This window comes from Vanellus vanellus (genome assembly GCF_965231255.1).
Source record: "Vanellus vanellus genome assembly, chromosome: 17".
Classification (NCBI taxonomy): Eukaryota; Metazoa; Chordata; class Aves; order Charadriiformes; family Charadriidae; genus Vanellus; species Vanellus vanellus.
The window spans coordinates 3,469,028-3,492,911 of NC_138922.1; the positions used below are offsets into that span (position 1 = coordinate 3,469,028).

Genomic DNA, 23,884 nt, shown 5'->3' on the forward strand with positions numbered 1-23,884 from the left:
AGCACCTTGTCACGGCGTCACCGCCGGGGCCGGCTGCGGGGAACCGTGCCCGTCGCCCCCGGCCCCAATTCTTCCCCTTCTCATTAGAAATGCCCAGCAACATCCCGCAGACAAAGCCACTGCAAACAAAGTGTGGGGAGAAGAAGGAGGGGGGAGAAGGGGAGAGAAGAGGATTTTTTTTTTTTTTTTTTTTTCAAAAAAAGAAAGGAGTGCGGAGGAATTCTTCATTCACTGATCTGTAGAATACATTAATATCCCGAAGTGTTGGCACAGCCCGCAATGCTCGGGGGACCAACAATGCAAGCAATGACTCCGAGTCTGGGATCTTCAAATAAACCCCCCCCTCCCGCTGTCATGGCCACCGGGAAAGAGAATAACAGCAATATTAGCTGACCTTCATTTTGTTGTTTCTCCAGACCTGACTGCTAGACCTCTGTTTGCCTGTTACTAGGATTTCTCGGCTGAAAAATGTGAGCATTTCCTAGACGATACAAGAGGCAGTTTATTAGGTAAATAAAGCGGGCCCTGAGCAGTCGCTTCTGCTCGATAATGAGGAGGGAAGGGAAGGAACAGACCTCCCCACACCACCTAAAATAACCCCACTCCAGGCTCTCTAACTACCACCGCACGCATATTTTTCAACAGACAGTTGATGAACAAGAGAAGGTCATTTCAGCCTCGCCAACTTGTGAGCAAAACCATTTGCTCAGAAAACTATAGGCCATAAAAATCACAGCAGGCACTGTCTGTGTCGTATAAAACCGTCCATCTAGGGAAGCAGAAAGAAGTTTAAAATAAGCGGATTCTTTCAGGCTTCTGACAAAAGCAAGCGTCAAAGGGGAAAAAAAAAAAAATGTTTATAGAGGAGTCTTGGAAGGAGGGTCGGGATGGAGAGCGCACGGGACACCTCGCACCGCTCCCTTCTTAGCCGATCTCCAACTAGAGCGATAATTAAATCATCAGGCAGCAACGACTCAGGGACAAAAATTAAGGGTGATTCACAAGCCTACAGCACCTCCCGCAAAAGGCTTCTGCAGCAAATTGGAGACGAGTTTTACAATATTTCCCAACGCATCTCACAGATAAACGTCATAACCAGACGGTTTTAGAAAGCGCGGCTTGGGAAATGAAGTTTCCACTCAAACAGAGGTAGTGGCACTGCTTTCCTTGCCAAAAAGGCAACGTTCTGGTGCATTTTTTTTTTATATATATATATATATATATAAGATAAGTATTACACAGAAGCTACTGCGTGTTACAGTCCAAGCGGGGATGTGGTACAAGACAATCCAGGCTGAGAGAGTTGGGGTTGTTCAGCCTGGAGAAGAGAAGGCTCCGAGGAGACCTCCTTGCGGCCTTCCAGTACCTCAAGGGCCTACAGGAGAGCTGGGGAGGGACTTTTTCCAAGGGCATGGAGTGATAGGATGAGGGAAAATGGCTTCAGACTGGAAGAAGGGAAATTTAGATTAAATATTAGGAAGAAATCTTTCACTTTGAGGGTGGTGAGCCCCTGGCGCAGGTTGCTCAGAGAAGCTGTGGCTGCCCCATCCCTGGAGGTGTTCAAGGCCAGGTTGGACGGGGCTTGGAGCAACCTGGGCTGGGGGGAGGTGTCCCTGCCCAGGGCAGGGGGTGGGACTGGGTGATCTTCAAGGTCCCCTCCAACCCAAACCATTCTATGATTCTATGAACCCTAATGTATCAAAAGCCCCACGAGGCACCACCTCACACCTCCAACTCACCCACAAATCCCAGTAGTCACTAGACTCTCACAGCAAAGGCGCTACCCCATGCTGATCCTCCTGCAGCAGAAACAAACCCCCTCCCACCTTCCACCCCAAACCGAAAAACTACTTCTGAAGCAGACAGGTTATATATCAAAACAGACAATCCCACTTTTGCGTTCCTGCCGCCAACCTTCAACTCGGTTTGCAGACAAGTGTGACGCTCTAGTGGCACATGTCTACTCTCACCGCAAAGGTTTAGAAGTCACTGCAAACCCTAGATCCGACACCGCTACGACAGCATCAACATCAGCCCTGTGTGTCTCACTTCCGTGTGACATCCAGCAGCGTGACGCTGAGCGAAGGATGCAAAACCTACCTGAAGCCTTGGGCAAGCAGACAGCTTGCCCACTCTGACGCTACCTTAAAGGCTACGTTCACCGGGGCTGCACTCACACCTTCAAACCATGTCGGAGTGATGCCAAAGTCAAGGACTGTAATCTGCAAAAACTACATGGAAACACAGCGTTAAAACTGGGGCTGATTTAAGCAGCTCCTGACTTAAACCCCTCACTTCACATGGTTGTGAGTTTGGAGAAGCAAATTGAGCATTCTAACAAAAGAAGGGTGGTGGAGCACCTTCCAGAGGCAGCACGTGCTCTTGGACCAGCTCGTGGCAGCGAGTCCGACCCAACTCATCATTCCCCGACCTGCAACCGCCCTTTCTGTTGCCGTACAATCTTTTAGGAGCTCAAGGCAGTTCAGAAGCTTTTCCCCCAGAGTCCCAGCAGGAGGTTTGGTGGCTACGGGTGCTCCTTCAGACTGCCCCTCGTCCTCTGCTAGGAGGTAGGTATCGAAGGGGACGGTCTCATTTAACCCACCGCCTTCCTCTGCGTGGGGTCTGGTGATCCCGCGGGCAACAGCATGAGTTGCTCCTGCAGAATGATCCAGTGGAAACCTCCATCTGCTCTGCTGCTCACCCTGGGGACAGGAGGGTGAGGTCCTGCTGGGGACCCTCCAGCACCTGCACCCCAGCCCAGCCCTGCCTCCTGGCTGCTGCTTCCGAAAAGCTGCGGGAGTGGGGGGCATCTCCCATCCGAGCCCCGCAGCCCCAACGCCACGGAGCTGAGCCGCGTTGAGCAGCACCGAACGGGGTGCTGGGGCACAACCGGGTACGACCGTCCTTCGCAGGCGCGGCGTGTCGGCAGCGCTTCCCCAGCGCGAAACCGCCAGTCCCAGATGCGTTTAATTAACACTCCTGCTTGGAAGCATCACCCCTGCCATTCGAATGCTTCAAGACGAACGCCGCGTGAACATATTTGATTTTCACCTTAACTAAATTCTTTTTTTTTTTTTTTTTTAAGTAACACCAAACGTTGGCCGTCCGCCACCAGACCTGACAAGCCACCCCCCTCGAGGACAAGGGTTTCTTACCCCTCTACCACTTTGCCCGGGGACAGTTCTCCTCCAGCCAGCGTCAGCACAATTGCAGGAATCCTACTGTATTTTTGCAAAACAAGAAAGATTGGAGATCACAGCCCCTGTTGATTTATATCCCCAAATTTCTGGTGGGATCAACATCCTCTATGCATCCCAGAAAGCCCCGAAGAGACAGTGTAACCACTCGGTCCCCAACAAACTAATTTCTCCATTGACCACATCCTCCGTGTATTGTTGTGTCCCTCGAGTGCCCGGGGCTGGCGAAGCAGAATTCCAGATGCTGGACCCTCTCTCTGCCCGGGGAATGTGTCTGCAGCAGTGTCGTGCTCAGGACAGCATCTTTAGCTGGGGGGGATGGGGGGGGAATTTAAGGTAACAAGACCAAGAGAGGCTAGAAATTACTTGCTTGGGTATTTGGGAGCCAAAGATTAAGGCAGAATTTCAAAGTCGTAAGAATTAATACAACCAGTAAAGCGAGAGAATTCCGCATCCCCCACTCCTTTAATTTAGTTGTACCCCGGCACGAAATCCCCAAGCCAGAACACCGTTGTATTTCAACTCCAGATCGGGCAGAGCAATTATTTTGTCATTGAGCGCGTTAGGAAAGAAAAGGCAGAAGGAGGCGAGTTTTAGCCTCTTTGGTAATGTACAAATTAACACATTTCAGCACCGTTTTCAGAAATATAAATTAATGATTTAATTCTGCAACATGTATCCTTGGAAACCAAGCTGTAAGCAGTCGCCCTTGGATATTTCACACAATTCCCATTTTTTTCTTTCGTTTTCTTTTTTTTTCCTTTTTTTTTTTTCCCCAATATTCAAATACAACTAATTGCTTGCCCTTTTGGAGTGACGGACAGCTTGGGTGAGCGGAGTGCCCAGGGGCTTATTTTACCACCAGATTTGTACAATCCCGCTACACGGGTTGACAACAGCTGCTCTAAATCTCCTGATAGGTATGAACAAGCATTGATGAAGTTCAGTCTGTTTGAACAGCTGCATATGCAAATGTAATTAAGAAGATGTCTACTGCCTTTTCTCTCCTATCCGTGTTGTCGTCGTCCCCCCCCCCCCGCCTTCTCCCTCTCCCCTTACTCTGTCTCCTAACGGGGAGCGTTGCCATTTCAGAGCTTCAGGCTTGAACCCGTGCCCGATTTACATCGCGCGACTGAGTCTCCGAAATGCCGCTCTCCGCTCTATACCATCATTTGAGGTGTCCTTAAATTTAGGGCTCGGCTCCTAAACAGCCGATTAATTTGCACCCTGGACGCCCACGCATCGACCGCTGCCACGCGAAAAGCAACCCCCTCGTCAAAATATCGCCGCAAAGGAATTTCCTCCTCCCCCCCCTTCCTCCTTTTACGCTGAGCGGTTTGTGGCTGCCCTCCATCCCTTATTTCTACCTGCACTGCTGGGCAGCCTTAAGCTAACCATGTCACTCGCGTCTCTACCTGGGAGATGCCCTGGGGGTCACCGCAGGCAAAAAGAGGCAGTTGGGAAGAGGTGGCACAGGTACAGAAGACCCGGACAAGCGATCGTTGGTTGAATCTATCAACCCCGGGCTTGGTAATGGCTTCAAACTGGAAGAAGGGAGATTTAGATGAGATATTAGGAAGAAATTCTTTATTGTGAGGGTGGTGAGGCACAGGAACAAGTTGCCCCGAGAAGCTGTGGCTGCCCCATCCCTGGAGGTGTTCAAGGCCGGGTTGGACGGGGCTTGGAGCAACCTGGGCTGGGGGGAGGTGTCCCTGCCCAGGGCAGGGGGGTGGAATGAGATGATCTTCAAGGTCCCTTCCAACCCAAACCATTCTGTGATTCTATGACGGGTGGGAGGCTGGAGAAGGCTGCAGTGGTTCTGGAGGGTCTCGGTGCCAGAGGGCAAACTGTCATTGAGTGAAACAGGCTGGTTAATGAAGCCAGGAGGACTGACGCACACAGAGCTCCAGATCTTTCCCTTCAAACTGAACATTATCCCCAAACTAGGTGGAGGGAGCTGCGGCCGCCTGGACAGCACCAAAGAGGAACCAGAGCATCCACACAAGCGCACTGCGGATGGGAAAAAGTGATGTGAGCAACCACAAGACTGTCCGATCAACCTCAGCGGGACGGAGGCGCTAGAGTGGACTGAAGAAAGACTAATTAGAACACGAAACTAAACGGTAAACAGGGTAGAAAACAATGGGACTGTACTGAAGGGAAATCAGATCAAACAGAGCTAATCAGGTTAGCCCGGTAAGATAATGAATTTTTTCGACAAAGGCAGCGTGATAGATCCCATCCACGCAGACTTCAGCAAAGCACGTGATACAGTGCCATGTGGGAAATTACTAAATGAAAAAGAGGAGGATTAGCAGAACTGTAAGGCCAGGAAACCGGTGAAAGGCGACGCAGTGTTGAAAGAAGGATCAGAACGGATGGAGGTCAACCAGCGGAGCTCCTCAAGGAATGGTCAGGAGGCTGATCTTATTAAATATTTTTATTAATGACCTTGGCACAAAAAGTAAGCGCGCTAATGAAATTTGCTGATGACACAAAGCTGGAAAGCAGTATCAGCCCAGAGGAAAGCTGGGACAGCATATAGGAAAAAAAACGGGTAACTGTGAAGACGAAGGGAGGAAGGTTGAAATTCAATGGGATGACAGAGGAAGCCACACAAACAATGGGTTTTGTACGAGTTGGAAAAAAAAACGAATTCAGGTGGAAAACGTTCAAAGGTCCGAGCAAACAGCTCGAAACAAAACTGAGGCACCAACGTGCTGTGATTGAGATGCTCCCAGCAGCCGGAGGAGTGCTGGAGCCGGTGGGCAAGCCACGGCGAGAAGGCTCCGGGGATGCCACGGTCCGTTCTCACGGTTAAAAAAACACCAAAAAAGTTTAAGTAGGAAGAAGTGTAAAAAAGGCCTTATTAAAACAACAGAGGGACTAATTTAGGAGATTAAAATGTAAAGATGCTTGTTCAGCCCCAGAAAACAAAAGCTGGGAGGGAACGCTGGGGATCTCTTACACACACATTTGGGGGAGTAAAATAAAAAGGGGGAAAGAACTATTCAAGACACCAGAACAAGGGTTGCACGTGGGCAACATGAAGTATCCCTGACAAGTCCAGGCTGGAAATAAGTTTATGACCACTGCAGCCTCCCAATAGGAGTAATGGGGGGGAAAAAACAAGCTTGTTCTCAGAAATTTATCGTGAAGGGATCCTGTGACCCAGAAGGCTCTTCCCATCCTTTCCTGCTAAACGCACACAGAGCCGACGCCACCAGTAAACACCGCGCTCCTCACCTGGGAAGAAATTCATAAAGCAACTCCAAACTACCCTTTTTTAAAAAAAAAAAAATAAATAAAAATACTGTTTATGACTGCTTAGGTCCATCCTTTTCCATCGGTTGAATCCATTTCAACATCTCAGCGTGAGCAATTTTAAGCCAAATACTTAAGCCGGGGGAGCCGGGACCGGGCTGCAGGGCACACGCCACCGCCAACAGCATCGGCTCAGCACCACGACTGACCCTGTTCTCCTGTATTTGCTGAATCGGAAAAGGCCCCTTTGGGATGTTTCTTCGAGCCGTTAGACATCCCGTGAGCACCTCACCGGCTCCTCGGGGGCTCAGAGCTAACGAAGCCATGGAAAAGTGTTTCCTGTTACAGGGAAACAAGACAGCAAGACGACAAATGAACCAGGGGTCTTAGATTAGCAACGTGCTGAAATTACCGGACCAGTTCGTTTTAAAGTTGTTCTATTAACATAATTAATGAAGCCACATTTCCCGCTATGCCTCTAAGCTAATCTGCTTTGAGGCTTCTCTGGTGTCTAATGAGACTTGAGCTCACCCTGCCTTCCCCCTCTCGACGGGGCCCTTAATTGGGTCTCTCTAATGAGGATAGATGCCAAGTCAGCTTGTAGTAACTACTTCTCTTTGCAACCTTGATCCCCTACTAATTTCAGCTTCAATCAGCCAGCGGGTTCAGAAGTCAGTGGGACAAGGTGGGAGGAAGAGCACGGCCGCACACGCACAACAGGGCTACAAACCCATCAGTTCCTCCCGAAACCCGGCTCACCTCCGGCAGACCTCCACTTTCCCCAGTCACAGCTAACCTGCGCTCTCCTGGTGACGGAAAAGGAGCTGTATGAGAAGAAGAAAACACTTTGGGGAGCTCAGATGAGGTCTACAGCACAAGGGAGGATGGTGCAGAAGGTAGCAAGGCTAGTGAAAAGCTAATTACAGCATCCCAGACTGGTGGGGGTGGGAAGGGCCCTCTGGAGCTCCCCCAGTGCCACCCCCCGCCAGAGCAGGGGCACCTCCAGCAGTGGCACAGGACACGTCCAGGCGGGTTTGGAATGGCTCCAGAGTGGGAGACTGTCCCCCCCCTCTCTGGGCAGCTGTGCCAGTGCTCTGCCGCCCGCACAGGAGAGAAGTCCCTCCTCAGGTTGAGATGGAACTTCCTATGGTCAAGTTTGTGCCCGTTCCCTCTTGCCCTGTCACTGGGCACCACTGAAAAAGGACTGTTCCCATCCCCCTGGCACCCTCCCTGTAAGGATTTATAAGCATTGATAAGATCCCCCCTCGTTCTTCTCTTCTCCGGACCAAAAAGCCCCAATTCCCTCAGCCTTTCCTCATAAGAGAGATGCTCCAGTCCCCTCATCATCTCTGTAGCCCTTTGCTGGACCCTCTCCAGCAGATCCCTGTCCTTCTGGAACCGGGGAGCCCAGAACTGGACACAGCGCTCCAGATGTGGCCTCCCCAGGGCAGAGCAGAGGGGGGGATGACCTCCCTCCACCTGCTGGCCACACTCTGCTTGTTGCCCCCCAGGATGCCATTGGCCTTCTTGGCCACCGGGGCACATTCCTGCCTCATGGGCATCCTGTTGTCCCCCAGGACTCCCAGGTCCCTCTCCACAGAGCTGCTCTCCAGCAGGTCAGCCCCCAGCCTGTAATCCCTGCGGTGAGATCTGTTGGGCTCCTGGTGTTCCCCGGCAGGCGGGCTGGCAGCAAGCGAGGGCCACAGGAGAACAGGGAGACAGGAAAGCCCAGATGAAACTCCATCTTCTGTTCAGTCACTGGCAGCTGCCCCTCGACCACCTCCCTGGGCTGCTCTGGTCCCAGGGGGATGGAAGTGTCAATGCATTTAAGTCACCGGCGATCGGTGAAGACGGCAGCGACGAACCCAGTTCAACCAACAGCCTCATCATTCTCCTGTTAAAAGTTCCTTTTCCAAGCGTTCTCGCAGGGGGTAACAGCTCAGAACAAACTTTTCAACATGGAATTGCTTAAAACGGAAGAAACTGAAGGAAGGAAAAAAATAAAATAATAATAATAATAATAAAAAAAAAACAAAGTCGGGAAACTTCTCTAACTTGCCAGGCCAAGACAACTCACCCCGTAGAAGCACAGACAGGTGACTCGGAGCCAGTGCAGTTGTCTGAACAGCACCGGGGAGGAACATCGGTGTTAACTTCTCCGAGAGTCAGATTGCAGGAAAGGTTGATTTAATGGCACACTACCCCAGCCTCTCCGCTCCCTCGAGAAAAGAAAAACCCAACGGGTGGGGACTCGCTCATCCAACCACACAGCGAACGTCAGAGGAACAAACCTGAGTAACTGCCATCCCATAATTTATAAAACAACTTAAATCCACGGGAAAAATAACCGTAACGTCGAAGAGAGCAATCGTAGAGTTTGGCAGAACAAGGGCCCCAGCCAGCATGAATCATTGTTTTCTAAAGGAAACCTCACATAAATCCAATCTATTTTAAAAGAAATGAAACCTTCCGAAAACTCCAATTAATAGGTTTGGCAAAGCTCTGTCTTTAATTCAGGTATTTGGGCGATTCGTTAGTAAAAAACCCCACCTAATTGGTATCGATTAACTTTACAGTAGTCTACCCCCTGCTTTCAGCATCTCCAAAAACCTCCATCAGAAGGCAAAGGGGAGATGAGAGCATCTACCTGGGGCGGGAGGAAGGCGATTAGATTGCAATGCCATCTTGTGGAATAGGAGAAAATGAAAGACGTGGAAAAAAAATAATTGCTCTGCCGCCACTTTGCAGCCGTATATTATTTTACGGGACACAGATACTGGCCCAGAAGGGTATATCTGGTGGGTGCTTCTCATTTTCTTCCTCTATCTGCAAAGTTAGAGGGATGCACGCGGTGAGAACGGCAAAAATGTGGTCTGCCACCCTCACGCTGGTGGGAAGGGGATGGATAAGTCTGTCAGAAATAAAAGTTTGCTCTTTTTTCCCCGCTTGTTTTTGCTACGACAAAGCCCTAATCTTCTGCGTTGCTTCCCCAGGAAACCAGCCTTTCTCCTCGGCCCCGGGAGAGCCACCAAAAAAGCGTGACGTGGGTAGGATCAGGAGTAGGACCCCACCGATGCCCCACATCCCCTCCCCAATTCCTGGTCTAAGTTTAGCAGCACCCGAAGAAGGTTTCTGACTCTGTGCATCACACAGCTCAGCCGCAACTGCCTCTGCATGCATCGCATCTGATAATCCAGGGCGGACCTGCTGGGAAGTAGCTCGGAGGAGAAGGATCTGGGGGTCCTGGTAGACAGTAAATTATCCATGGCCCAGCAATGTGCCCTTGTTGCCAAAAAGGCCAACGGCATCCTGGGCTGCATAGGGAAGAGTGTGGCCAGTAGGTCGAGGGAGGTCATTCTCCCCCTCTACTCTGCACTGGTGAGGCCACAACTGGAATACTGTGTCCAGTTTTGGGCTCCCCAGTTCAAGAGGGACAGGGAACTGCTGGAGCGAGTCCAGCGAAGGGCAACTAAGATGATTAAGGGCTTGGAGCATCTCCCGTATGAGGAAAGGCTGAGAGAGCTGGGACTCTTTAGCCTGGAGAAGAGAAGACTGAGGGGAGACCTTATTATAGCACACAAGTATCTAAAGGGTGGGTTGAAGGAGGATGGAGCCGGGCTCTTTTCAATGGTTCCCAGTGACAGGACGAGGGGCAATGGGCACAAGTTAGAACACAGGAAGTTCCGTTCAAATACACAGAAACACTTCTTTACGGTGAGGGTGACAGAGCTCTGGCACAGGCTGCCCAGGGAGGTGGTGGAGTCCCCTTCTCTGGAGATGTTCAAGACCTGCCTGGATGCAGTCCTGAGTAATGTGCTCTGGGCAATCCTGCTTTGGCAGGGGAGTGGGGCTGGATGATCTCTAGAGGTCCCTTCCAACTCTGAAACTCCGTCATTCCATGATTAGGCTCCCAGCTGTGTCCTGTGTCACTAAAATCCCCGTATCTCATTCAGCCGCAAACACTTTGGGATGCTCCTGTGACAGACAAAGCCTGGTTTAACCATCCCCTCTGCAGGGAGCTGCCTACTTATGTCTTTCGGTAATAAAAAAAAAAAAAAAAAAAAAAAAAAAGAAAATTGACAAAACTCAAGGATGGGGAGAAAGTTAGCGATAAGCACCATCCGGGCAAGCCAGGATGCAGCTGGGGACCACGAGGGACTTTCTCCTCTGTGATGAGGCCAACCGCAACCCACTGGCGGGGAGAAAGAACCACGGACCCTTTGCAGACGTCTGACTAATACTAAATGCTCGAGCCTGGTGACGGACAGAAATAAAACCAACCCCCCCAGGTGCCGAGTGCGCTGAGCGGATGCATTTTGGGACCTCCTCCCTAAAACCTGCCCCCACTTACTCGAAACGTCCCAAAGCGAGGACTACCCCCGAGCCCTCGGGGACCTGCGGCGGCGGGACAGCCTGTGCTCGGAGCCTGGGGACTGCAAGCCAAGGGGAGGGTTGGCGCTGGCAGGCTGCTCTTGGGACAGGTGACAAGGACACCAAGGGATGAGGTGATGCCGGAGCCCGCTCGGGGCAAGAAAGGATTCAAAACCGCACTGGAGCTGCGCAGCGAACTCAAACGGGGCTGCTGAGAGTCTGGCAGCAACGTACATTTCAGGGCAGGTATTTTCCTTTAAACACGGTTTTTGGGGTTTTTTTTTTGGTCGAAATTGGAAATTTTGGAAATTTTTAGAAAATGCGGACATTTTTTCCAATGGGAATTGGAATGACGGGGATCACAGTTAGGCTATCTCCACCCAGGAAAACCAAAAATACTGATGGAATCCTGAGTACTGCGTCATTAAGGTGTTGTGGCATTTGTTGTATCATGAGACTGCTCCAGCTCAAAGGTTTGCCTGGGGCAAATTAATTTCCCCATACCCCCCGCAGCATCTCCACCTTAATTATACTTTCATTTCTTTGCTTATTTTTAATGCAGTTCTTAAGAGGACATTCTGAGGGTTACAATTTCTAAATAAGAAGATAGCGAGAGATGGTTACTGAAGGTTATTCTGTACAAAATAACCCCAGACCTTAAAGGTAGGGAAACTGGGAGAGTGGGGACAAACAAACCCAGAAGAACCAGTGGTAAAACTAAAAAAGTCAGGACTGTGGACGCCGGCATTCCTGTAGCAAATTTGGTAAAGGCAGCCTTACATTCGATTTACAATTTCCATGTACGTTTTGGTGAATGCTCAATGCAAATTTCTTAATCATAGAATGGTTTGAGTTGGAAGGGACCTTCAAGATCATCCAGTCCCACCCCCCTGCCCTGGGCAGGGACACCTCCCCCCAGCCCAGGTTGCTCCAAGCCCCGTCCAACCCGGCCTTGAACACTTCCAGGGATGGGGCAGCCACAGCTTCTCTGGGCAACCTGCGCCAGGGGCTCACCGCCCGCACAGGAAAGAACTTTTTCCTAATATCTAATCTAAATGTCCCCTCTTCCAGTTTGAAGCCATTCCCCCTTATCCTATCACTCCATGCCCTTGGAAAAAGTCCCTCCCCAGCTCTCCTGAAGCCCCTTTAGGCATTGGAAGGCCACAATAAGGTCTCCCCGGAGCCTTCTCTTCTCCAGGCTGAACCCCCCCAACTCTCCCAGCCCGTCCTCCCAGCAGAGGGGCTCCAGCCCTCGCGGCATCCTCGTGGCCTCCTCTGACCCCACTCCAACAGGTCCATGTCCTTCTTATGTTGGGGACTCCAGAGCTGGAGGCAGTACTCCAGTTGGGGTCTCACAAGAGTGGAGTAGAGGGGCAGAATCCCCCCCCTCGCCCTGCTGGCCACACTTCTGCTGATGCAGCCCAGGGTACGGTTGGCCCTCTGGGCTGCGATCGCACACTGCCGGCTCATGGTGAGCTTCTCGTCAATCAGCACCCCCAGGTCCTGCTCCTCAGGGCTGCTCTCCAGCCATTCCCTGCCCAGCCTGGATCTGTGCTTGGGAAATCTAAGAAATATATATGTCCCAACATCCCTCCTAAATGCCCAGCATACGCTGAAAAGAAATAAAACAATGCCAAGCAGCCTGCAAACAATTGCTCTGACTGATGATTTTCAACAATAATTTCATAAATGCAGCAGACCGGAGTATATCCCATGGTTATTCTTCCGCTGCAATCCCTGGGAGTTCCCAGTGCCACCAGCATGGGGCTGCCCGGGGCCACCAAGGGAGACGGGCTGCGAGCGGGACAGCCTTCGCTAGGCAGAAGCGAGGGGTGGGATTGTCAACAGCTCTCGAGTCAGCAAGAGAAATGGCACTGAAAATAAGCTGCGAATGAAACAACCCACCCGAAACAACCTGAAGGTTCCCACCAGGAGCGAGGATGGCCGGGGGTGCGGCGGCCGCTCTCCGCACCCACCCATACCCGCATCCCGGGACCGGCGGCAGAACTCACGCTGGGAACAACCTCCAAAGCTTGAAACGACGTTTGCATGAGAGCAAGACGTTGAAATATTGATTAAAATCGGATTTCATCAACAATACTTTGATTTCATTATTACACTGGCTGCTAACAAAGACACACCCATCACCGCGTTACATTCCTGCTCTAAAAGGGTGATTATTCCACTATTCACGCCAGGCTGCTCCGCTTGTATCCACAGCCGGCGGGCTCCAGGATGGGCATTTTTTCATCAGAAAAATAAAAAGACATTAGGATTTCAAAAATGAGGCCAAACCACGGAAAACAGGCACATGCTGGGCCAGCGCGGAGGCTGCGTCCGGGAAAACCTCTGCGTCCCGGGAAAGAAGGAGTGGGCAAAGCGAGCACGGAGCACTTCACCCCGGTTTCAATCCGAAGTGACAGCACCGAAACCAAAGAGTTATTAAAGATTTTATCAATTTCAATGAAATTTTGGAGGGGGGGTGGGAAAAAAAAAAACAAACCCATACTTTAAAAAAAATTACCTAGCAGGTGCCGGTTTTCCCACTGTTCGGTTTTGTTCGAGGAATTGTACGGATGCAGAGGGGTTTTCTGATCTTAATATCCCAGGGAACTTTCAGCGCCAGGGGTAAGGGTGGAAAAGGGACGGGAGGAATGCCACTAAAGGATGTGTCTCCTGGCATTATTGTTCTAAAACTCCGGCTTAGGCAGAGCAGGACGGCTATCTGAGGCAATATCGTGTTTAGGTATGCCCAAATTGTTATGCAAACCCAGGACGTCCTATTGGAGCAGAGGGACCGGGTACCGCGAGGCAGCGCTTCTCACCACCCCTTGCAGAAACATGTTTTTCAACGCGGAAAGGGTGAGAGAGGTGAGCTCCGAGGAATCCAGCCCCGCATGCTCCCAGCCTTCGCCTCTCCCATCCTCCTCCTCCTCCTCCTCCTCCTCCTCCTTCTCCTCCTCCTCCTCCTTCTCCTCCTTCTCCTCGTCCTCCTCCTTCTCCTCCTTCTCCTCGTCCTCCTCCTCCTCCTCCTTCTCCTCCTTCTCCTCCTCCTCCTCCTCCTCCTCCTCCTCCTCCTTCTCCTCGTCCTCCTCCTCCTCCTCCTTCTCCTCCTCCTCCTCCTCCTTCTCCTCCTCCTTCTCCTCCTCCTCCTCCTTCTCCTCCTCCTCCTTCTCCTCCTCCTCCTTCTCCTCCTCCTCCTCCTTCTCCTTCTCCTCCTTCTCCTCCTCCTCCCAAACTCCCCAGCGCAGCCAGCGTGGGACCCGGCTCGTTACCCACCAACGTTCTCTGGGGGCTGTTTTTGCGTGAGGAACCCAAAAAGGGGGGAGAAATACCTACGGAAGGGGAAGCCGTCCCCCGTGTGAAGCGGGATGCGCCGCCCGCCCCGCACAGGCGTTCGGCGCCGCACTGCCCTGCGCTCCTGCAGAAAATGCAACCGCAGGAATCGAGGGGAGACTCCGAAGGCACACAGGGGTACCCGGCATCGTTTAAGCGCAATTATTTTTAGATTAAACCCATCTTGCGTCAACATTAAAGACAGAAAATAAAAAAAGTCAGTCGTGAACTCTGCAGTCACACCTTTAGTTCTACCGGTAGTCAGTATGAGAGAAATTGGAGACGAACGCCTCTGACAAGTCAACTTTAACCTCCAGAAGAAGCCACAGATTTTCGTCAACTTATATCAACCAAGCTTCCAAGAAATTATCGCTGACGGAAAACTAAAGAAATCCTTGAAATATATCCTCAGCGCTTGAAAAATGTCCCGTTGCCATCTGAGCTCGGTCACTTTTCCCGCTAGATCATCACTCTACTGAAGCAAAGTTCCTCAGCAGCCAGAAACAAAACCGATACCAAATCGGCTCTCAACTTTCTCTTTACTAAACTCCAGAAGCCAAATTTCATTAACTTCTGCCTATAAATCAAACTCCTACAGAGCATAAATTACTCTTGTTAGGATTTTGAGTCTTTCTAGTACAGCAAAAACGAACCACAGACACCAGAACCGCACACGCTCCCTTCCAGAAGCGTCCCACCACCGCCGCCCCACCACGGACTTCATCCCCAGTCACTCATCCTCCCAACATAAGGACATCTTCTGCCATCACCCACAGCATCCTCCCGCAGTCATTGCTATCAAACCCTCACCCGACAGAGGAAACCCACACGCCTGAGACGTATAACCTCTCTTTACCTGTATGGAAAGAGAGATTCATTTAGTTTTACCAGCCTGCACGTAGCTTGAAGAGTCACCAGCGAGGCTTTCGTGCCTGGCGGGCTGCGAACACCAGCTGGTTGAGAACACATTCCTGCAGGACACCACCAGAAATGTCCCTGAGGCATCACTCCCCGCTGTGACCGCTTTGTGAGAGCTGGTAGCTAGCAAGTTGGTTTTTTTTTTGTTTTTTTTTTTTTTTAAAGCTAATTAACACGCACCGCTCTAATTTCCTACAGTTCAACAATATCCAACCAGAATATTGTGCAACGCTGCAGTCAAACGGCTTAAAGGAACGAACTGTATCAACACGCAGCAAACGCAGCGAGTCAAACCTGCAGCACCAACTGAAGATGTTTGGAGAGGTTTGCTGTTTGTTTGTTTGTTTTTAAAACTTTTAAGAGATGTTGTCCTCAGGGGGAGCACATTGCGCACAGCCTCCGAGGGCTGAGCGACTTTCTCATCATTTAATAACCGCGCAGGATTTGCACCCAAGCCATTTCCTACCGCAGGACGTCGATTTCTTGTCCACCATCTTCACGTGCCGCGTCTGGTTGCGAAGCTTGTCGTCTGTGTTTTCAACCAGGTTCGTGAGGTCGTCGATGATCTCTGGGGAGAGAGAAACACGAGCATCAATCTCAGCGCCCCACAGCATCACTGCGCAACACGCCCGCGCCCGCTGGAGGCTCCAAAATGGAAACCGGCTGCACCCTCCTGTCTTCCAGAACGACAGACCAGTGCTCCACAGGCACTGAAAGGTGCAAATCCTGGGAAATCCTACCCAAGAGACTTCCATTTCAGATTCAGCGCACTCCTCCACTGGAAGAGCGTGGGGAAAATTACAGCCCGAAACAGCAGGATCAGTCTAGGTAGCCACCGAGAAGATGATCATGGCAGCCACAAACCACCAGCCAAAGTAAGAGAATTAGTGCATATACTACAGGAAACCTGAAATTTCAGTCCCCGGAACAGGGCATCTCAACACTTGGCCATTACATAGTCATTAAAACACATCCAGAATCTTCGTAATTGCTTCAGAAACGCTTTTGAGAGCGGTTGGTGTGGTCCCAACCAAGCGACCACTGAGGATACAGTGAAAGTCCCTCCTTGGTTCAGTTACGGAGATGCCCGGGCGGCAGTTCTGCCCGCAGCCCAAACCATCCTCTGGCGAAAGGAAATTGAGCAAAACTTCTCCTACAGCTATTTTTAAATAGAGGGGAAAGGAAAACTTCAAGCCAGCCCTTCCTCATCCTCACACAACTGATGACTGTGTTTTTGTCGGGGAAATCGGAGCAGGTCCGAGGCTTACACCGAGACCGGGCGATTGTTGGGTTGGGGTTGTTTTAACACTGAAAATTAAAAGCCGCGTTCAGGCACCAAATTTCCTTCTTGCTGACTGTTCCGCCTCTAATTTTCTTGAAATACGCAGCCAGCGCTTCTCGCCAGGTGTACGAACGCACCGCGTCTGAGCGGCTTTCTACTCCGCAAGGCAGGAATAGCCTTTTTTTTTTTTTTTTTTTTTTTCCTGCGCGTGATAAATCAGGAGGAGGAGAGCAGCCAAAACCTGAACGCTACCGCAAAGCATCTTGCTCTGGTTCCCCTTCTAGCGCTTTCCCCGCTATCGATCAATGTCTTAATAAATCTCTGCCTTTCCAGACCGGGTCGGGGACGGCAGCCGTGCCAGGTTGAGAGCTCGCTCGTGCCCCGCCAGACCCTGGCGCTGCATCTCTGCCCAACCGCCCAGCTTCAACGCACCCTACGCAAAAGTTAAGAGCGCACAGCTTTCCGTTCGCGAGACACACTCATATTCTGTCCCTTTTTATGCATCATAATCCTGTACGGGTGTTGGTTGAGCGTTATAAAGAAGAAGTCCCATCAACAGGACAAGGCTCTTATTAATTAGCCTTTATTGTTTCGACTGTATGCCTTCAAATAAGGGATTTCCCAAATATTTCTGCTAGGAACAAGGGAATGACACTAAAGAGGGCACTCCTCGTACTTCCAAAACTTCCCCGCGACACTAGAAGAAAACCTTGCGCTCACAAAGGCAGTGCCAATACGCGACATTACGACATTAGTTCTTGCAGCTTCTCAAGAACACCCGTATGGCCTCGGGGGGCCACCAGCTTTGTATCAGCGCTTGAATTTGGGGTTCCTCCCAAATTCACCTTGCCGCAGCAAGAGATGTTAGCTACGCAGGGTGTTCACATCCTCAAATCTTGCCAAGAAACAAGCACTGCTCTAGACACAGGGCTAAAACCAGTTTGATCATACAGATGGGTAATAAAAACCAAATATAAAACAATCAAAGTTCTGAAGAACAAAGGGAGTTCTCAAAGGCACACGGAGCACGGAGGGTTTACTCTCCCAGAGAGTTGGGAGATTGAAGCATCATCCTCCTAATGCACCGTCTCCTGCAAATCCCTCTGTAAAATGATACCAGCATCTGAAAAATCTGGTACTTTGAAAATACACATCTATCTTAAAACGTGAGCTCCTGATTCATGTTCCTCAGCCTCAACCATCTACATATCCACACGAAGGGAGGGCAGAGGGCAAACATCAACTGCTTCTGTCTGGGCAGCCTCCGGTTTATCCTATAGATCTAAAGCCTTCCACCGCTCCCGGGGTTAAGCAGCATCACCCCACCAACACCGCTCTATTCCAGACACAAACTCGCATATTTCTGAACTTGTTTATAATACTCGAGATTTTATTGTTCATCCCACACCAAACCACATTTTCCCAAGCGATGGCAGGTACTTTATTTGAACTGCGAGATTTGTTTGGTTCACAGTTCAGATATTAGTTCTCCTCCCCCTCCCACCCAACTTTCCCAGGTCCGACATCTGCAAAGCCAACAACATTTTGGGGAAACTTTTATCTGTCTTGCGCGATTCAGCACACAGGAAAACCAGCACAATGCTGCCTGCAAAGGCAGGCTTTCTCATGTTTGCCTCGAAATACAAAAAGAACAAAAAAAAAAAAAAAAAAAAAGTGCCGAAAGTTCCCATCGTTGTCAAGGACGAAGTGATAAGCACGCTTGGGAAATAGGAGACTTTCCCCTGCCAACACTGACCAGACCCTCCTTGAAAAACATCCTGGTGAACAAGCTGTAGCTAAATGAGAACAAATGTGAGCAGGAAAATTTTCTGTCATCATTTCAAAGCCCAAGGCATTGCAATTGGGATTATGTCCGGAGCCTCTCCTTTCCCATTCCCCTGCCCAAACCATTTCCCAATCTGCAGGAGCCGTTTCTGAACCAGAGAACGGGACGTTACAGCTTGGGAGAAGCGTTTCTCCATGCCTATGTGACTCCAGACACGGTCAGGTTTCAGGGGAGTGGGCCACTTCACCAAGCACGTAGCCCAAAGCTCAACAAGTAACATGCGGTTAAGACCAGGAGAAGTGTTGGGGCTCCACCAGGGTGCTGGGGCTGGCGTGGGGAGAAAGCACAGAAGGGCTCTTACCCCATCATCAGTTGAATCAGAAGCCTGGACCAGCAGGTTCCCCAGGCCAGGGTACCCTTGCGACCACCAACACCTTGCACAGAAATATCCATCCATCCCTCTACAGCCACCAACTCCCTACACAGAAACATCTATCCACACCTCTACACCCACCACTGCCACCAACACCCTGCACAGAAACATCCATCCACATCTCTACACCCACCACTGCCACCAACACCCTGCACAGAAACATCCATCCACCCCTCTACACCCACCACTGCCACCAACACCCTGCACAGAAACATCCATCCACCCCTCTACACCCACCACTGCCACCAACACCCTGCACAGAAACATCCATCCACCCCTCTACACCCACCACTGCCACCAACACCCTGCACAGAAACATCCATCCATCCCTCTACACCCACCACTGCCACCAACACCCTGCACAGAAACATCCATCCACATCTCTACACCCACCACTGCCACCAACACCCTGCACAGAAACATCCATCCATCCCTCTACACCCACCACCACCCTGCACAGATCCATCCGTCCATCCATCCATCCACCCCTCTACACCCACCAACACCCTGCACAGAACCATCCATCCACCCCTCTACACCCACCACCACCACCCTGCATAGATCCATCCATCCACCCCTCTACACCCACCAACACCCTGCATAGAACCATCCAATCCCCTACTCCCATCACCACGCTGTTGAGGTGACACTCAGGTTCAGAGCAGCTCTTGACCTTCATGTAAATTAAAGACTTTCTCCCCACTCTAAAGCAAAGGAAACACAACAGAAGTCTGTGCTGTGTGAGGCAGAGTTGAAAACTAGTAACGAACTTCTGCGGCAGGCAGAGCCGCTGCCAGAGAAAACTAACTCCATGGCTAAGAAGGTCTTTAGAGCCCCGACAATCCTCCGTTAGCTCTCAGCAGGCTCCCGAGGACCGCCTCTTCTGACAGGTGACCTACCTGCAGCCCCTTAGCCCTTCAAGCCGGCAATTATACTTGGGATGAAAATTTTTCTATCGCCTCCCGTTTGCCTGACTATGCAAGGAGCGAGTTAAAAAAAATAAATAGAGAGAAACCTGAAAACGGCGAGGGAGCGAGGTTCCCCATCGCGAGGGAGCAGACGGGAAAAGCAGGTTGACTGCTGAAGGGCTGCCAGTGACCTTACAAAGGACGTTTCTGTAACACAGCACTGCAAACCACATTTCAACCAGGAACACAAATTTAGCCAAGGTCCTCTTTAAGTGAAGCAGCATCTTGAAGCAGATAAAACCTACTGCACAACCCTAATATTAAAGTCCCAGTAACGTAAGCCCAGCTGATGTGGGAGAATCATTGAATGGTTTAGGTTGGAAGGGACCTTGAAGGTCGTCCAGTTCCACACACCCCCTGCCCTGGGCAGGGACACCTCCCACCAGCTCAGGTTACTCCAAGCCCCGTCCAACCTGGCCTTGAACACCTCCAGGGATGGGGCAGCCACAGCTTCTCGGGGCAACCTGCGCCAGGGGCTCACCACCCTCGTGGCATCTCCAGGGCCTCCTCTGACCCCACTCCAACAGGTCCATGACCTTCTTCTGTTGGGGACTCCAGAGCTGGACGCAGTACTCCAGGTGGGGTCTCACGAGAGTGGAGTAGAGGGGCAGAATCCCCCCCCTCGCCCTGCTGGCCACACTTCTGCTGATGCAGCCCAGGGTACGGTTGGCCCTCTGGGCTGCGATCGCACACTGCCGGCTCATGGTGAGCTTCTCGTCAATCAGCACCCCCAGGTCCTGCTCCTCAGGACTGCTCTCAAGTTTGAAGGTTGCTCATCTCTTGGAGATGGACCTCCTGTATCAGCAGGGACTTCTGCTTGAAAACTGGTGTCACAGCCTTGCTCATCCTTGCACATCCTTTGGTCAGGTCACAGCCAGGCAGGTACATCAGCTTTCAAGCTCACCAGCAGACAAGGCAGCCAAAAAAGCCAAGCACAAAATCAACAGGTTTCTACAAGGCGGCAGAGGTAGGGACGTGGGCATTACCATTTCTCCTCACCTCGTCCCTGCAAGGCTGCGGCAGGGAAATGCAAACCCATCTCTACAAATCTGGATGCTTTTCCTGCTGATCAAGGCTGTTAAAATTTGGCCCGGAGCCCTCAAAAGGGCAGGATTTCTTCAGAAGCCTGGTATATAGAACACGGCAAAAATTAGCAGTGGGGTTTCCAGACTTGAGATCCATACCTGCATACCTTAAACTGGGACAAAAGTCACCCAAGGTCTTTGTTTTGTGGACACACGCCTGTCCGCAGTCCTGCCCTTGCTCCTCCAGCTGCGGGACCAGCAACGGAGAGGACCCGGGCAGCCCTTGAGGGGGTCGGGGTGAATTCCACCCAGGGGATTTACAAGCAAAGCCAACATGCAATGAGGAAACAGCGAAGCAAGCAGATGACAGAGAAACCATAGGTTGATATATTCTGAAATATTTGACTTTTTAATCTTTTGTTAAGAATTCCACAGCAGCGGGTTTTGATCTTGGGCAACATGTGTCTTGGAGGAACGCAGAGCAGCCGAGCTGAGCACGGCTCCGGGTTGGGAAGAGATGGAAGAAACATCCCTGTGGCTGAGGTGGGAGAGGCTGGGAACAGCAGCCGCATGGTCAACGATCCCTCTCCACTTCCAACCTCAATTCTGCCTCCCGCTCCTGGAGGAAGCACGAGCAAAGTGAGGAAAAAGTTCCTTCTGATTATTTTTAAAAAAAAAAAAAAAAACACCAAATAAATTTTGGGGTTGTTTAATATTTTGCATTAAACTTCAAACCTATTTTTGCCCATAAAACCAAACGCAAAAATCATTTAATCAGATCTGAACCCGTCGCCGCATCGGCTATCGCAGCCAGAAAATTAAAGCTTCTAAGCTGCAGCTCAACCTAAAGCATTTAAAAATTAATTGCTCGTTGAGTCGCTTCACTGGTCACAGCAAGTTGAAGCGCTCTCAATGCCTACAGTCAACTTTGAAAGAATCAAGAATCCATTGACTGACCCAGATCAACGGAAGACGACTCAGAGGTGTGAGCGCATAAGTATTAAATATTCCCTTTCAAAGTTTTATTGAAATGGAAAACGAAGAGTGAAGCAACTGGTCTGAACCCTGGATCGTGAGCACTTTCCACTCTGCTCTACCGTGCTTGGCTTCGCAGTCTCAAACAATACATTAAAGGTTAAGAAAGATGATCTTCATAATAGCTCTGAATTAAACGGTTGCATCATAAGTCCCACTAGCACCACATGTTGCGGCTACCGATTTCTGGGGTCCATCCACACACACGCGTGGGCGTTCAGGAGGACTACGCTAGAAGGGACTACCAGAATGTAAAATCCTTTCCTGAAATTGCAGTGGAACACCCACCTGGTAGGAGCGGTAAGGGTGTATTTACATACATCTTTAAAAATCACATCTGCTAATAGCTAGAAAAATAAATATTTATGCAAAGGACAGCAATAGAAAACAGACGATAAAAAAATTGAGCAGAAGAAATTATATGTAATCCTAGGAATTTCTCAGAAAAAAAAGCTCATTCTTCATATCCTTTTTCTTTCAAAGACTTTGCTGCTGCGATGAAAATCAGAAACGTTCTGGTTTAATTCCTAAGAACACCGACGCTTTCCCTAAAAAGCTGGTTCTGCTTCTCTCCAGCCACGGCATGGATAATTTCAGACCCTCCCGTGAGACGGGAATCCCACCCGTTAAAGCCGTAAGTCATCTCTCCAGGAGAGGGCCATCCATCATGCTACAGCTGCTCTCTGGCGTTGAGGGCTCGCGCGGGACGGGAAGGCAAACCCTGAGCCGAACCCAAGCCGGGGGCCGGAGCAGTCTGCTGCGTCCAAACGGATCCTTTTTGCTTTTTTCCTCTGTTCCTCCTCAAAAAGGCAACAAGCTTCAGGAACCGGATTTGCCCGGGGTCCTCTTGAGCATCGTAACGCAGAGGTCCTCCATCACGAGCACCATCGGCCTTTCCCGTATTCCCAACTTCTCTGTTGACATTTCTAGCAACCCTTCCTATGGGTTTGAGATGGGGCCTTCTCTGGCAGCCCCATCTTCTGTGTCAGCTCAGCCGTCGAGTTTTTCTACAGCCGGTCAGAAGTTTTCCGAGGGAAAAGTTTTCAACCAAAAGTTTCAACCATTTGACAGATGATAAAACCAGCGCACCCCAGAGCACTCCGCACACCTGGACCTTCAGCGTTTTACCTCCTTGATGATGCCCTTCTTGCTGAAACACGTGCCTGATCAGCTTGAAGCGAATAACCAGCTTTCGGCTTGCAAAGGAAATTCTCAGTTTGGACAACAAAATGAGAAGCCCAAACATTCCAGAGAGCAAAAATGCCTTTTCCAGCCCATTCGGCCACTCCATCCTTCCTCCCTTGCTGACCCCAGTGCCCGGTCAACACCGTTCAGCTCCAGCAATGCTGAAGGCTGAGGAGCAAGTCAACTGCTAGGTCATGAGGTCATACTAAAGACAAAAGACACAAAACTAATATCGCATCTTCCTCTGCAGGGACTAAACAGCAGGGAGCTACGCCGGAGTTATGGCGCAGGCATCAACGTTGCATGTTTTAATCAAAAAAGGCGGAACTTAGAATCACAGAATCATAGGGTTGGGAGGGACCTCTGGCGATCATCTAGTCCAACCCCCCTGCCAGAGCAGAGCCACCTTAGAGCAGGTTGCACAGGAACGCGTCCAGGCGGGTTTTGAATGTCTCCAGAGATGAAGACTCCACCACCTCCCTGGGCAGCCTGTTCCAGTGCTCTGCTACCCTCAAGGTAAAAAAGTTCCTCCTCGTGTTTAGGTGGAACTTCCTATACTCAAGTTTGTGCCCGTTACCTCTTGTCCCGTCACTGGGCACCACCGAAAAGAGCCTGGCCCCATCCTTCTTATGAGATCTTATGAGATCACCAGTCACACTGTGAAGCGCAGCACATGGATGTGGAGGAGACGACCCTACCCACCAGCCGTGGATGCTGTTGCTCCCCTCACCATGAGCCAAGGCACCGAACCCCAGAGCCCTCCTTGCTGTTTCTCCCATTAGGAGCTCCCGAGAGAGAAAGGCGACTTGTTCTGGAGAGATGCGAAGCAGCGCACGAAGGGAGCAAAAGCCAGACCATGGCAGAGCGGGAGAGCCGGGCCATTTGGAGGAACACTATGTTTTATTTTGCAGGAAACCATGTGGGTTTTTGGTTTTGGTTTGTTGTTTTTTTTTTTTTTTCCTACTCTTTCTCCACTCAGAAGCAGGAAAATGATCCGGTTGCCTTTCCATCCTATCTCTACCCATGCACCAACACAGCTGCACCATCTTTCCCAAGGCACGGGATTTATTTCTTCATTTGTAAT

At 50.6% G+C, this 23,884-nt stretch overlaps 1 protein-coding gene across 1 annotated transcript in view; it reads right to left on the reverse strand.

Annotated features, from left to right (window-relative positions):
• Nucleotides 1–23,884, reverse strand: part of STX8 (syntaxin 8) — a 117,786-nt gene that overhangs the window by 30,163 nt on the left and 63,739 nt on the right. The window contains exon 7 of the mRNA XM_082492227.1: nucleotides 15,553–15,654. Coding sequence (XP_082348353.1) covers nucleotides 15,553–15,654 — 102 coding nt within the window. The remainder of the gene's footprint in view (nucleotides 1–15,552; nucleotides 15,655–23,884) is intronic.